At 37.3% G+C, this 16,370-nt stretch overlaps 1 protein-coding gene and 1 long non-coding RNA gene across 2 annotated transcripts in view; one reads left to right on the top strand and one right to left on the bottom strand.

The window, feature by feature from the left end:
- The window catches only part of dacha (dachshund a), a 143,294-nt gene extending 135,644 nt beyond the window's left edge, over nucleotides 1-7,650 (top strand). The window contains exon 12 of the mRNA XM_056730633.1: nucleotides 6,316-7,650. Within this exon, the coding sequence (XP_056586611.1) occupies nucleotides 6,316-6,353 (38 nt within the window). The 3' untranslated portion in view covers nucleotides 6,354-7,650. The remainder of the gene's footprint in view (nucleotides 1-6,315) is intronic.
- The window catches only part of LOC130407590 (uncharacterized), a 67,876-nt gene that overhangs the window by 38,549 nt on the left and 12,957 nt on the right, over nucleotides 1-16,370 (bottom strand). The window lies entirely within an intron of this gene.

The following is a 16,370-nucleotide window of genomic DNA, read 5'->3' as shown; positions in this document are numbered from 1 at the left end:
GTCGACATCTGGAGACACAATAACGCATGCTCTTATCCGGTCTCGTGAGATGTCAAGTTACATTTTAGAAGTTTAGTGCTATGCGTTGAACCTGGGAATTCAGGAAACCGAAGTCCAGAAAACCAGATTTTGTTGTTATGTGCAAAAGTCTTCAAAACTAACTAGAAGCTAAAAACACTAAGATGTGCTGGACGCGACCTCATCAAAGTCAACAACAAACGGGAAAAATTGTTCTTCCCTTTAACAAGCCGATAAGCTTTTTTATTTGGCTATAACAATGGGCTATCATACGGTTATGTGCTTTTCATTATGACTTCTATTTGTTTTTTCGATGCCATCCGTGACCCGATTGGAATGAACCAGTGAATCACCAGTGGAAAACCTCAGCTGTATCAGTTGTACTATGTTTTTCACTGGTTTCTTTGCGGTCTGCATTCATGCCGCTGTGACTAATATGAGCGGAACAGCAGGGATTAGTGTTCGAGCGCCGTCACAATGCCTCTGACCTTTAGAGCAACCGGCAGAAGCTGGAAATGCAAAGATCAGACTTCACCTCCATAACACGGAGGATAACACAGTGCAAATGAGTCTCCCTGTTATCAGACTGAAACTGCTGTGACACTGTTCTTTCAAATTTTACTTCATGACACAATCATACGCTGCCCTATGACAGAAGAAACAGGGCCTTGCAATACTTGCAATTCAATAACTTTTTAAAAAAAGTATGTAAAGCCTACAATATGGTCTGTACAGTTAGATTAAGAGGCAGCACAATTTAATACAATAATTTTTTTAAGATCGTGATGATAGCTGCAACAGGCTGTTTGGTGAAAATAGTATGTCAAATTGTGTTGTGCCTTTTCACATTTCGCATCTCTTGTGCACGTAAGTTCGTCATTTTAAATGTAAGAACGACACAGTCACGACACGTAAGTGGTGTGATGCATTCTTTTTTTAGACGCACCGCAGGTCATGCGACAAGAACCAAACAACCAGTTTCACCTTTTCGGGAACAACATAGAAAAGCTCAGTGAAGATTGAGTCACAGATTATCACAGCAACATGTAGATCCAGGTTTATTTCAACCGCCTGTATGTATATTAATAAAAAAATGAACAGTGTTGGGTGAGTTACTTAAACTTAATAAGATTACTGTACACATGACTCTCTCCGAAAAGTATTTCATTACATATTACTAATTACTTTCTATATCCTACATCAACCTTTAATAGTTTAGTGATTCAAGGATTGACATGAAACGGCTCTTTAAATTCATTCAAATAAATAATAGAAAACTGCAAAGTAGAATTATTACATGACCAAAGTAATACAAATGTGAGAATTATACATTAAAGCGTGGATTATAGTTAGACTTTGATGTCAATTCCACTATTGCACACACATATATTACACAGTATTTAGATTAATTACATGAGAAGTAACTGTAATTTAATTACAGAAAAATAAGGGCACTTACTTAACTTTTTCAAGGGAAAAGTGCACTGTAAAACGTTTCTGTAGTTTTGCAGCAGGTTTGCCAGTAACTTACTGTAGATTTAATTACCACTTAATATACTTTCCAATTAGTAATGTTTTTAATAACTTTAATCAAAATTAAAACACTTTGACTAGAGATTCAAAATGAGCAAGAAGAGACTGGCATTAGCACAGCAACAGCCTAAAAAAAATGACATTCTTCCTAAGCATTTTTCTCTTGTTTTCTGTAAAAATATTTAAAACGTCTTCTATTACGATGCCTTTACATAACAAGAAAAGTGACCCAAAGATATTGAGTCTTGTCTTATGAAAGAAAAATATATAAACTAGGTAAGTTTATGCTTAAAATAAAATTGTACATTAAATCTACAGTGAGTTACTGGCAAACCTGTTGCGAAATTACAGCTAAATTTAACAGTGTAATTCAATTAGGGTAAATAATTACTTAGTAGCTATTAACACCCAACACTGAAAAAGAATAATCACAAACTGAATTTTAACAAAATTAAAGAAATTGAGAAACGCTAGATATTCTTATATCGGAAAAAGCACAAAATGTAATAAAAACCAAGATTAAATTATTTTCAGCTTTTTGTGCTTGGACACTCAAAAGAAGACTATTACATATTATAAAGGAAGATCATTTTCCTGCTTCAGCTTGGGCAGCGAATCAGATCCGCTAGTGAAAGAGTTTTTAATTTTTTCCAGGAAGGCAAAAACGTGAAATTGTAATGATCCCCTATCCTCTCGGATGCACAGATCATCACTTTACCTCGACACTTCTTTATCTAGAAGTTCTATCAAGTTGAAAGTGGAAAGGTGTCTGTGCAATCAGCTCTGAGAGTCTGGCAGCCGACCCACCTGGGGAGTTTGTGTATGAAGTCTGTTGTTCGCTCCTCCCTGAGCTCCCGAGCCTCGCCACATTTATCCATTACAGCCAGCAAAAATCTAATTAGCCCGCGCTTCTCTCCCAAGTCGGACTTCACAGTTTTGCAAGCTTAGCAGTGACAGCTGATTTCATTAGGTTTGATTGTCCTTGCCGAGATCCCGCTCGTCGGCCTAAAAGCTTTTTGCGCTTTCTCAGGTTCCACCCCTGTGTTGGGCCATTACTATGACCCGTGCCTTTTCTGATTAATCAAGACAAGTGGCGCTAACACAAAACTGCTGAACACAAAAGACGGTGACATCATTTTACAAGCCGATTAAGAGAAGTGTGGAGTGCTGGAGGAAAGTGAAAGAGAGAGGTGAGGTGAAAATGTAATTAAGCCGGCGCTTCGTGTCCGAAGAGCAAATTGAACTGCGCTGGAAGGTGTTGCTCAGACGCTCTCACAGCCCTCCACTGCGTAAAACTACGAATGTATATTTTTTTTAGCTTCACGTAACTCTCGGCCACTCATTAATAAACCTAAAGGTAGTCCAGATTAATTCTGCCTAAGATTTTTGGTCACATGAAGACCAGTGATGTGTGATATTGATGTTCTTTGCCTTTAAATGAAAGGCTCCATTTTTAGCGTCATTCTGTAATTTTTGCTTCTCTGTTTCAAACATAAAATTGCAGGTTACTTTAAGTACTTAACCTTATGTGGGTTGATGTCAAATTAAATCAAACTGACATTTCCTGTGAAATCAAACCCAACAGCTCAAGTTATAAATCATAAAAGCTTACTGTTGTGAATCAGGGTAAGGAGTGTTCAAATTAGATTTTTATGTACTTGCACAGTAACTGATTTTTTTTAACAAAAAGGTATAGATTCCAACTTTAAAACAATACGAATGGTTCCTTTAAACATTTTGGATATGCTGATCATTTGGTGCCAAAAAAGAATGTTTGTATCTCCATATTTAATGATTTTAATTTAGTATAAATACATTTTTTAATCATTGTCCTGAATTTAGACATCTAATGTTTCAGAAGTACAGCAGCGATGTAAAACAATTCCACAGAGGGTCCGACAATCAGCACAAACGATACAAGTGTACAGATTCATATGGGACTACAAGCTATTCTATATCTACACACGTTATATTTACATATAACATTCATAACCAGAGGTTTCGAACTACTAATTGGTATCTAGGGGTGATATAACAAGGATTAAAAAATTAAGGATGAGTAAGATCTGGCCGTGGTTTGTGTTGCACGGAGGATATGAGAAGGGAAGCGGAGCAGAGTTAAATAAGGAGTGTGTTGGTGAAGAGGACGTCCCAGAGGAGGACCACCCTCATGTACCCATGCATCTATTTACAGTAGCCTACATGTGGGGCAAGAGATCCAAAGATACATAGGGTTGACCTCATGTCTGCAGGCTGTTACTCAGCTACTAGAAAATATGTTTCGACTTTGCATCATTAAATGCATCCTGACAATCAGGTCATCGGCTCTTTTGTCATTTGAACATCCAAGTAATTATTGAAATGTTTGTTTACTTTGTGTTTTTTACTGTGATATTTATATTCAGTTGTAAAATATAAATACAATTTATTTTTGTCAATAATTTATTATAATAATAATTTTAATATAATCATTTATTATATTTGTTTATTTACGCATCTGAATGAGATTTATTTGGTAACGAAATGGCAGAATTAAAAAAACATTTAAAAAATATGCTAGTCAAAACCTAGAAATTAAATTTGACCTCTTTAACTTTATTATTTTTATATATGCGTGTTTTAAATCATTATTCATATAAAATTATTAAAACAAATATCACTGAATGCAAAGTTTTCGTTCTATTTGCTATGTGATAACACAAACCAAAACAACTTTAAAAAAAATTACATTCATTTTTAGTTTCTTTATAAAGTTTAACATGCGGAATACAAAAATCACATTACACATTTCTACATTTCGGTATTATTACTCTCACGCAAAAATGCCAATTTCTGGCATAAAACTGAGCTCAAAACAACAGCTTAACACGAGTTGTCTAAAACTTAAGTGTACATTTGATCTTTTTTGTTTTTTATGACTGATACTGTCCTCAAGAGTTCCAGACGTAGTCAGCCATCATCACTTCATCCCACCTTCCCTGTGCTACCTAAATTACTAGAATTTTCTGACAGTGACAATTGAAAAATAACTTTTAAAATTTGTGAAAATTAGTTTTTGTTTTATTTGCAATACTGAATGATATAAGCTCAAAATTTACTTTACCTAACATACACTAAAACATTGATGCTACATAAAAATTTATATTACTATATTACCACAATAATTAGCAACACAAAATTGTACATTAACTACAAAAAGGTCGGGTGAAAAAACAATTTGTTACACCGTGTAATCTGAAGGTTGTCTGTAAAATACATCAATGGTGCAAAACCGTAACATCTAATAATTGAATTGGTAACACACAATCTTATAAATAAAAAGTCTAATGAATTTTCATAAAGCTTCGAGTAGCGGTACGTGGGCCCGTCCCCTGTTTAACAAAACAGACAGTGTACTGCTCTGTCAGGTCTATCTCAAGTGTATGAACTATTTGTGACTGTGTCTCGTGGGTACCGCGACTCCATCACGGCAGATTTAGTCTGCTGTCAAGCGTACGACTCAATTAACTGCGCCGGAGGATATTACTCATAACTCATACTTCACAGCAAATGAAATACTCACTTCTATTTATCTCTTCACAGCGTCTCTCATCCCATCACCGCTAGCCGGCCTCAATGCTGCATCAACAAACACAGCCGTAGTATAAATGTCACGTTTTTAAAAAACACGCATTCTTATAGGGTTTATAAAGTTTGTTTATAAATAAAAGCATGTTGAAAGCATGACCTCTTGATAGATGTCATTTTTCAGGGTCCAGTTTTGGGGTGGTCTACAGAGCATACACGGACAAACATGCTCCACTTGTTGTTTTCTTGACATCCCGCATACATATTAGCTCATCTGTGGGTGCTCACGTGTTAAACATGTAAAAGCACTCGAGTCGTAATGAAGCCCTTCCCCGTCTGAAGACGCGCTGCAAGCTTTTCCATTAACATGCATCTGAAGCTCTCCTGCCCCTCAAACACCAGCTGCTCCTCTCTCATCTAATGCTTCACCGACCGCTCGAATCATTCTTTCATTCATATTTTCAGGATAAAGATGTTTAATGTTCGTTGGCAGTGATAAAAAAAATATACATTTTCTTTACTGAATTTAGTTGGCAATGGTAATGGTTATTTGTTAGTGTTATTTTAACTAATATTAAAGTTATGTTGAATATTACTATATATATAATAATATTAAAGAGATTTCACCCAAAAATAATTATTTCATCATTTATAAATCCTAAAGTCATTTCAAATCCTGTATTACTTTCTTTCTACTGCAGAACACAAAAGAAGATATTTTGAAGAATGTTGATAACCAAACAACAAACAACCCCCATTGACTTCCATTGTATGAACAAAAAAACACTGGGACATTTCTCAAAACATCTTCTTTTGTGGTACCTTGAAGAACTCGCATACATGTTTAAAATTACACAATAGTGAATAAATGTCAGAATTTTTTAAGGCAAACTATCTCTAAAGAAATGAAGCATAACTTCTTGCATAAGTTACGTTAACATGTTTTGAAAGGCGGGGTGTTAGATTTCTCTTAGCCGTTGTCGATGTTCAAGTTATCAAAACAAACACACCTCTAACCCCATCTTTAGCTGTGGTCGACTAATCTCCATCCTGTGCACCTTACTGCTGATTGGCTACAAGGTTGTTTTGATACTCGGCCCAACTTTGTCTAAATAAGCGTAATTCGGAAATCGGACACCCCACCTTTGATATAACATGTCTTGGCATTACTAACTCTGTTTATCCTCTTTCTTCCAGAAAACAGACCCTACTCCAAACCTCCTCTCATGTACTGAAACCTCTGCTCCTTCAGTCCCACGGAGCTGGAACAGACACCCAGCTCACCCCACAGATGGACAAGGCTTACGGAGAGGGGGATTGAGGGTCTTTATTCCCAGAGGGAAGTGGTGCAGGTGCTGAACGGCAGTCACCTGAAACTCGTGTACAGGACTTGAGTGTGTATGTACGTGTATGTGTGGAGGTGTAGTGCATTTACCCTCCTTGTGTCTGCGGCACTGCTTGTTGACGACCTTTCAACACCACACACAAACTTGTATAATGTCTTTTTTGACTACTTCTTCATCAACCTTTTGAGACTAAAATAATTTTTCTTGCTGAATAAAACTACAGTAATGGATGATTTATCTTTCTGTGAAGCACACTGAAACACCCCCTCATTATTATTATTATTATTATAATTATTAATGTTTTCTGCTGATCACCACAATACTGTGCACCACAGACTCTGAACAGCACAACAGTTTTATCCGCTGGACCTCTACATGGAGACGAGAGATCATCATTATTTTGTGGACGGTGATAAAAGGACTACAAATCAAAAGTGTGCTTCATTAATAAACATTGTTTCAATTTGTTGTTTTGTCTGTATAAGAAAGGAACTCTATATCAACATTTCCTTTTTCAAATTCGTTGTATTTTTTTTAGAAAATGTAGAAATGTTTTCATGTTGTCGTTCCCTGCCCGATGTTTATTATTATTCTGGTGTTTATTTTGTTATCTGGTTTGTCATTTCTAATGTATTTTTATCAGCATTTCAAACGAATGCTTGACTGATCCTAAAACACGTCCTTTACTGTCTTATTTTGCCCCCCACCGATGGTTTTTCTTCTTTATTAACTTGAAAAGTAAAAAAAAAAGTGTTAATTTGATGTTCCTATAACCACAGTATTACAGTACCCACCCTTCTGTTTTTACCTTTGTTTATAAAGACTTGTAAAAATGCTTTAGCATTTGCTATCCTGATGTTGTTATTATGTGGATACATTTTTAGTGACGAAAAAGATAAGAGACGAGAATTACCCTTATGCACATCTGAAGCGAGCATGCTTGTAAATACAACGATGAAAAACGTATCAAATGAAAAAACGCTGCCTCTTCGAATCTATTTTTAAACATTTGTAGCGACTCCATAGGTAATGTAATCACAGATCGGCAGCTATCAATGATGTTGAACCTTGTTTTAAAATGGCAACCGACACTTATAACAGCCTTGCACATGCCACAACAAATAAAACACCCCTATGGACATCTTGGTAGGTTTTGATTTTTGTTTTCTTTGAGTAATAAAACTAAGATGGAAACAGTTTGTCTTTTTGTCTGAAGTTATTTGAAGAGATTTTATGGACTGACTAGGGCTGTCAAATGACTAATCACAATTAATCGCATCCAGAATAAACGTTTGTGTTTACATAGCATATGTATGTGTACAGTGCATTTTAAATTTGTATTTATAAACATATACATGTATACATATTAAGGTCATATTAACATGTACTTATTTATATTTACAAATAATCTAAATATTAAATAAATGTTTATTTAATTTTTTTCTATTTTTCTTAAATATATGAATGTGGTTAATCGTTATAAATCGTTTGACACCCCTAGATTAAACTGATAAATCGGTCGATTTTTGGAATGTTGAATAAATAAATAAATTAAGTTTAAAAAGTAGATTAAGTAACCCAAGTTTAAGGAAATGTTTTGTACATAGTATTTGTTGTTTAAATGATTTTGTGTACATATTCAGCCATAACCCGCAAGCCTATTGGTCAACCACAAGGTCAAACCATACAAATATTCTTTTTTTGAACACATGTTCTGTTGCATGATTACGTCTTCAGTCTTCCAGTAATCAAACTTATTCGATGAAGTGCAGTTTTAGATACACGTGGGCCTCAGGTCATAGTAATAATGATGAGCTCATGACCCCAGCAATCCATAAAACCCCAAAGCTCTAATGCTCGATCGTCTCGAAGGTGCTCAACACAAAACACACGTAAGCAAGCACCTCTCACCTGCATCTGCCAGAGAAACTGACCTAATTAGTCACGGACCCTCAAGATCCCCCCTGCAGCCTTTCCCGCAGCGTCCGCAGCGCCTCATCTGCCAGCCGTTGCTGCGTGAACTTGTGGGACTCTAGCCTGAATTGGCCCCGCGTAAGGAAAAAGCAAAGAGGCTCCATGTTTGCACTTCAATTAAAGCGGAGTCGTTTGATCTGGTCTTGATGAGCCCAATCCTCCCTAACTGGCATTATGTAAAGTAGTCAAAGTACTTCATTTATGATTAGCCATGTTTTTAGAGGTGGGACTGTGATGAAACACAATCAACTGCGGTGGACTATTTGATCAGTGGAAATGAGATTAAAAAGATGAATAATTTGCATATGTTCCATTAAAAACATTGAATCTTATTAGGGCTAACAAGACGACGCCTATTAAAGGAGTGGGCAGACAGAGTCAGGTGTGTTTTTCCACTGTTACCGATGTCTTATCTCAAGTCTATAATCTATAACATATGATACTGAAATATAAACTGTGTCTGGAATCAATGACTCTCAACTTCTTTGTTACCGTGTCACTGTGGTCTGAACAATTGATTGTTTAGTCAATTAGTTATATTTTCATTTTTAGTTTCTGAAAACAAAGCCATCACTATATTACAGATTCTGTGCCTTTTTTGGGTGGGACTACTTCATCACCCACGCTTGTGTCTCTTTTTTCACACCTGTGTCATCATTTTGATAAACTTCCATTTTGTGCTTCCGAGAAGTAAACATAAATCTTAGTTTTCAACTCAATATTCTAGAAATTATGTAATTTAATTTCTTTACCACTATTATCTTGATACATCACCCAGCTCTAACCCAGTGTGCTTTACAAAAACTAGTATTATATTATTTGAATTAAACGCGACATTAATCATTATATCACTTATAATAATGCTGTATGGGGTGTAATGATTCTCTCAACTAAAATCTAATTTTCTCATGATTAGTTATAAAAAAATATGATTTAAAGGTCCAGTGTTATCCGGCATCTTGTGGTTAGCTTGCGAATTGCAACCAACGGCTCACTCCGTCCCTCCCCCCTCTCTTTTGAAGCACTACGGTGGCTGACACAGGACTAAGATGTCGTCCTGTTTTCGCTTCTTTGCCGAACAAGATAACTTATTTATGAAACACGCTTTGTAGAGCACTTTGTCTGTTAAGGGCTACTGTAGAAACAACTTGGTGAATTCCATCAAAGAGGACCTGGGTGTATGTAGATAGGTCATAAAAACATGACGCTTCATCATGTAAGGTCTTTATACACCTCTGAAGACATAGTTATGTATATTATATTGCATTTCCGTCAATATAGATCCTCCAAAGGATTACACACAGGACCTTTAAGACAATAAGAGTTAAAGGTATCCTTTTTATTATTTCTCAGACAAAACGCTGCACATTTCTTTGTGAAATATAAATATGATTTGTAAACATAATTAATACTATTTTAAACTACAGACTGTATCATTTCAAAATAATACTTTAAACAAAACTAAAGATTGGTAAAAGTTTAGAGGTTCCTCTTAGAAACTTCAGTGAAATTTGATGTCCTGTTGCTCTTCCTGTTTTGTTTTGTTTTTGTTACAAAATAGCGATTTCTTTTTACAAGAAAACCAGCAGTTTTTTTCTAGTGCGTATAAGACGTTACAAGCAAAACACACACATGCTAGCACACCTTACCAACCACTACAAGGCTAAATAATACGCAAACACAGGTTGTTGTCGGCTGTTAAAGTCAGAGTATGTTATGAATGAATAGATGAGGAAAGACAGTTGAAAGGGAGTTAAAGAGCTCACTAAACTGGCTGTCTACTGGGGAATCACGGGATATTACCTCCAGGCTACATTAAAGACAATTCAAAGTGCCGTAAATTTCATTGTTAAAAGATAATAGTGAGTAATAGGTGTCGGGATGTGGGTTTGTCTAGGAATGTTTTCTCTCTCTCTCTCTCTCTCTCTCTCTCAAGTAATAACGAGAAACAACTGCAACAAATTGCTGCGTTTGCGACTGTTAGTGGAAATGCACCGCTGAGATTTTCCTCTATGGCGAATGATGGGGGTTAATGCGGTTTACAAAGAAATGCTAATTAAGAAAAATGAATTTCTGCAGAGACTGAAGTTTTGCAAAGGTGTTACTGTACACTAAAGACTGAATAATTATGTCTCTACTGTATGTTTGGTCGGGTTCACGACATACTGTAAGTAACCATAAGTGATTTCTTCATCATTAAGCGTATAGACCACAGTTACGTATCGCTCAAGCACTAGTCACATGACCCATGCGAACGGGCCGTGGGACATGAAAACGTCTATAAATAAGAGATGATCTGCGTCGCGCCAAATGTCAAGCATTTGTGCTCACAGATGTGATTGTTTACTTATTTATCGGTTGCCTTTATCGTACCAGGTAAGAGTGAGAGTCGCTGTCAGCCCTGCTTGTGTATTTAAGGGTTGACTGGAGCGGTGGCATCGCGGCCATATGGAAGTCTGGAGGAAGGTGAGAATAGCGAAGCACAATGAAGCCGCCCACCCCGGAGACAGATCCACACATGCTCATTCACTCATACAGTTGAGGTGAGCGGGCTTGTTTTTACTGGGTCGGGAATCGCGTGGGGAGGCTCACGTAATGAAGCATGGAGCCAGAACTGGGCTACGCCACAGCAGGAAAATGTCAAGTCGCATCTCGCTGCACTGAAAATCATAAATCACCACCTGTACTATTTGCTTGAACCTGCGCTCGCACACACATCCGCGGTAGAAGTTGAAGGTCACCAGAATGTGACCTCTTTCCACAGTACACCTCTGCATGAAAACAATGAGGAAACACCATGTATAGGTTTCAGGAACATCATGGTGGTAAAAACCTGCACACTTACTGGACTTTTGGATTATTGAACGTTCACGCGCAAAAAAACTTGTCATTTATTCACCCTAATGTCATTCTAAGCGAGTATATGACACTTCCTTCTGTGGAAAACGACGGGAAATATTTTGTGAAATGTCTTGTGTTTATATAATGGAAGTCAGTGAGGCCCAATGTTGCTGCATGGTCTTCAACATATTTCTTTTCTGTCTGTCAGTATGTGTCATGTGCGAAGACCCCCACATGTATTACCAGGACACCACCAAAAGCAGATACACAGCTTGTCATTCACTACAGTAGTGAAGTATCAGTGTTTCACTCCGAGCGTCCCGCGGGCGGACTCGCTTATGCATTCTTCCAAAGAGCTGAGACGGCGGGACGGTGAGCTGAAGTGGACCGCGTACCGCAGCACTTCACAAACGGCCTGTCAGCGCGTGATAAATGGCATCATCACAGAAAAACCAAACAGCACCAGCGGTCTCTCCAACAAGCCTTCCCAACATATTAACACATTTATTTATTTCAGTGCCGCCGCGCAGTAAATAGGAATGTTTTAAAGCCTCAGATGTCTGCGGGCGATAATGCTGGTCAGCAGCTCTTTCGGCGCGTAACTGTGTGTCCACTGAACGCCGCCGTTTCCAGCTGGATGTGTTTCATTATTGCAGCGCTGCGAGCGGTTGGGTTTGTTTTGTACATGAGTTTAAGAGATTGAAATCTTTGTTGAACAACATCTCTGTAAATACCTTCTGACAAAGAACTGAGAATAGTAAAAGACTACTTATACGTGTTGTTGGTTTTTCTTGAATTCCCTGTTGAAAAGCAAATCTAAGATTCGGACGAAACTGAGATCTCTGAAACTCTGAGATGCAAAATCTGTTTTTTCTCTCTGGTAAAACATGTCAGTTACGAAAACCCCCCTCACTTTTCATTAGATCTCACTGCTGCATATATATTAGAAAGAATTTAGATATTAAGAGACCTTTGTTGTGATTTCCTTCTCTCTGGACTAGTACTAAATGCACAGTGTCACACACACACACACACACACACACACGGGATGAATTCCCTTCCAAGTTGAATCACTTCCGCGAGTTCCACTTCACAAAGTATACGAGAACATGAGTGAGGCTCAGGACGACACTCTGAAACATGAGGGAAGACTCCCAGACGCAGCATCCATTTAGTTCTCCCGCAGTTGGTCCAGTGATCCTGACATCTGATGGATTGTTTTAGTTTTCCTTGTAAGTGGAGCAGAACTGGTGGAAAACATGTTATTCTTCGTTACAAAAACACAGCGTAGCGAGAAAGAGAGAGAGAGTTCACACATCTACAAACACATCGAAAAGAAAAAAATGCATTCACAGGCAACATTTGGCGGTACCGTGCTGGAGAATCTGCTTTAGAAATGTAGAAGAAAACTGCAAGCTACTCACAATCTCAAGTAGTTCAACTACAGTCAAACAAACTAAATGAAGCTTAAAAGCCTAAGTGCACTTAAAGGAAAATCCCCCCCCCCCATCCCCAAAAACATTCCCTCGTAATTTTTTCACCCTCATGCCATCCAAGATATATGACTTCCTTTCTCTCACGCAAACAATTTTCACGAAGTCATTTTCTTATATGGAATTCAAAATGTTTAAACTACATACATACATACAGTAGAGTACATACATTGGCAATTAACGTAACTCAAGACTACTCCAAAATAGTATATTTTAAAAAAAAAAAATCTAATTCATCTTAATATAATATTATTTGTGTTCAGCTATAGAAAGAAAATACATCCGAGATGGCATAATGAAATTGAGAATTTTAGTTTTTGTCCTTTAAAGGACTAAAGTCAGGGGATAACTGGGGCCATCAGGGGCGGAGACCCGGCACATAGAATGACCCTCTCTGCTCTGCTCCCCGTATATGTGTGGCTCTTCTGGTGCTATGGAGTATAAATCTCAAATTCAAGTAACAATTTACCTTTTTTGTCAGTGTATACACTTACATTGATAATTGCGGAAAACTGATCTATATGCAACGTAGTAACCCATCTCGCAGTCGTACACTAACTACATGCCAGAGGAAATCATTCCCTGCGTTCTATTCCGAGTGATCATCCCTATTCTCTAATACTCTCTTCAAAGAGTAAAACTGGGTGGTGGTTTTCTGGACAGGGATTATCTTAAACCAGGACTAGACCTTTGTTAAAATCACTTACATTTCATAATTAAACTAACACGTCACACTAAAAACATTACTTGTTAGCATCTTGAGACAACACAATGGCACTGATGTATATCTGTGTGTGTTATCCTTGTTATCAGTTTGCACAGCAAGTCGTGAACACACGTACACACAGAGCAGTTTATGGTGTCCTCTCCTGAAGAGCCCTACAGAGGGAGATATATTCTGTTTGGAACGCACCGCTTGTCTTCACGCTGCCTTTTAGTGAGTTGTCGACATGATTCACAGCGCCGCTTCTCGTCCAGTGCGTACTGTTGTTTTAACGTTTCAAGTCATAATGATCTGTTTGTGAAGAAAGGCTCCACTTCCAAATGATGTTATTTTAATCAAATTCAAACATTTAAAGCGGAACGTTCATGGTACAAGTTAATGGTTCATCTTAATCATTGTCAATGTTGTATGACGTTTTGACAGAAAAGTACTGGAGATACACCGGTCATACATACAATTCTGTGGACATTAACAAATGAAGATATTTGATATAGAAACAAGGAAAGTGCACAGGACTACAGAAAGATTTTTTTTCTTAGAAAATTTGTAAACTGCTGGCATCTAGAATGAGTTTGATCAGCATGTTATTGTTCATAGCAAAGGGCTCTCTCAACTTAAGTAATACAATTTGTCAATTAATACAATCATGAGCTTTGTATACGCACCCCTCAAAATCCCCCACAGAGCCCCAGCAAATAACAAATCCCAGTTTAACCCCTGGGAAAAGACTTCAACTACCTATTGGAAAAAGTATGGCTTGTCATTAAAAAGATGGATTAAAGATATATCCATACTGAAAAATGTAAGGTCAATAGCATCTTTAAGTTAACTATACATTTATTTAACTTTTTTCCACACGATTTACATCATCAACACTTCCCTAAGTACAAGAAGAAATGAAAAGATTGTTCCGAGAAAAGTGATCGTGGTACATGGGTTTAACCGCGGTACACAGCCATTTTGTGGGTGCGTGTGTGTGGCATCTGCTCATGTAGCTGTGGCAATTGAGGCTTGGTTCTCAGGACCATCTGCTAATACTGTGTCTCTGGCAGACAGGTCCTTACAGGCCTTATTTATTATTAATACCCCTTTCAGAAACATACACACATATGCACACACACTGCAGTTAAAGAGTGTTTATGGGTACAGTACATTTGGCCCGTGGCTAGGATGAATGGTTTCGCTGTCATCAAAGTCAAAACTGACCAGTCATGTGAATGAGTCGTAAAACAGACTTTCTATATATGTACTGTAAATGAAGGTCTAAGTGCCATCTAAACAGTAATGCTGACACAAGTAAATCTACTGTACGCTGCATCTGAAAAAAATGTAGCAGGTTTGATCCAAGTTATGGGCTGCATATGAAATACCCTGCATTCATACTATATACAGCAGGCGAAGACCATAATTGTGTCAACATCAACAGTATGTCCGAAAACCCATTTATATTAACGTTGAAACCTACGGACAATAACAGCGCATTTATGATTCTGCACTGCGAGCCCCTTAAATGGATTTTGATGAGCTGTCAATGTTTTAAAGGGAAAGTTCACCAAAAAAATCTGTCATTTTCTTCTCTCTCATTGTCCTTACATTTACATTTAAGCATTTGGCAGACGCTTTTATCCAAAGCGAATTACATTGCATTATCCTATACATTTATACTTAGATATGTGCAATCCCCTGGGATTGAACCAATAACCTTGCGCTGTTACTGCCTCTTACCACTGAGCTACAGGAAGGCTTAACATTACTTTGTGTCATTACAAACCTGTATGACTTACTTTCTTCTGCAAAACAAAAAAGAAGATATTTTAAAGAATTTTGGTAACCAAACAACTAGGTATGTAATGATTCAGCAATAATAATATGTCACGATTCAAGCCGGTTGAGATGTTATTTGAACCGCAAAACTTGTTTTGAACAGCAGGGGCCGTTGTGTTTACTGCAAACTTGGATTTGCTGATATTTGCCGAATATATATGCTGAAAAGCACTAAGTCTTAGTTTTTTATATTAAAGAGACTTTTGTACTCTACATTTTTTATTTGATTCAGAATTCGTTTTTTAAAATTGCAGTTTAGTTTTGTTATTTGACAAAGAACTGTGCATCATTTGGGAAACATCAAAAGGGCATTTGATCCTTTCTAATTTGTCGCAACTCATTTTGTTTAAATAAATTGTAGATAAAAACACATCGTGAGATCTGTATTGGGAATTGCATCGCATCGTGAGCTGAATGAATCGTTACATCCCTACAAAGAACAGTGATATCCATTGACTTGCATTGGTTTTGTGTCAACACAATAGAAGTGATTGGTTACTACCATTGTTCGGTTATCAACATTCTTTAAATACCTTTTGTGTTCTGCAGAAGTAAGTAAGTCATACAGGTTTGAAATGACAAGAGGGCGTGTAAACATCATACATTTTTGGGGAACTATCCCTTTAACTTAGCTGCACAAAAAGCACTAAAATGATCTAGAGAATATTGTCCCTTTATGTCATTACAGGCTATTTTCTACACTGGTTTTGAGGCCAGCAAACGCTCGGTTTTAATGGGCATTGAAGACTTTATAAGAAAACGCCCACCGCTTTGATTGGATAGCAGATTGCGTAGTAAACTTAGTTGGAGCCTTCTGTGAATTTGGTTTGAGGCGTAATGTTAGGTTACACATTAGCACCATTCACAGTTTTCGTACAGTATTAATATTATACAGAGACCTCCTGTGATTTATAAATGACCTCCCCACATCAGTATTTCAATGATCTAGACAATATTGTTCCTTTATGTCATTATATTTGTGGTGTGTACTCATATTATGTACACTTTGCAAACCTGGTAACCTTGCTGTCTGGTGTTCTTACTCTAACC

This window comes from Triplophysa dalaica, chromosome 19 (assembly GCF_015846415.1).
Source record: "Triplophysa dalaica isolate WHDGS20190420 chromosome 19, ASM1584641v1, whole genome shotgun sequence".
In the NCBI taxonomy this organism is placed as follows: domain Eukaryota; kingdom Metazoa; phylum Chordata; class Actinopteri; order Cypriniformes; family Nemacheilidae; genus Triplophysa; species Triplophysa dalaica.
Note: the sequence above shows the minus strand (reverse complement) of the source record. Positions and strands in the feature narration are given on the sequence as shown.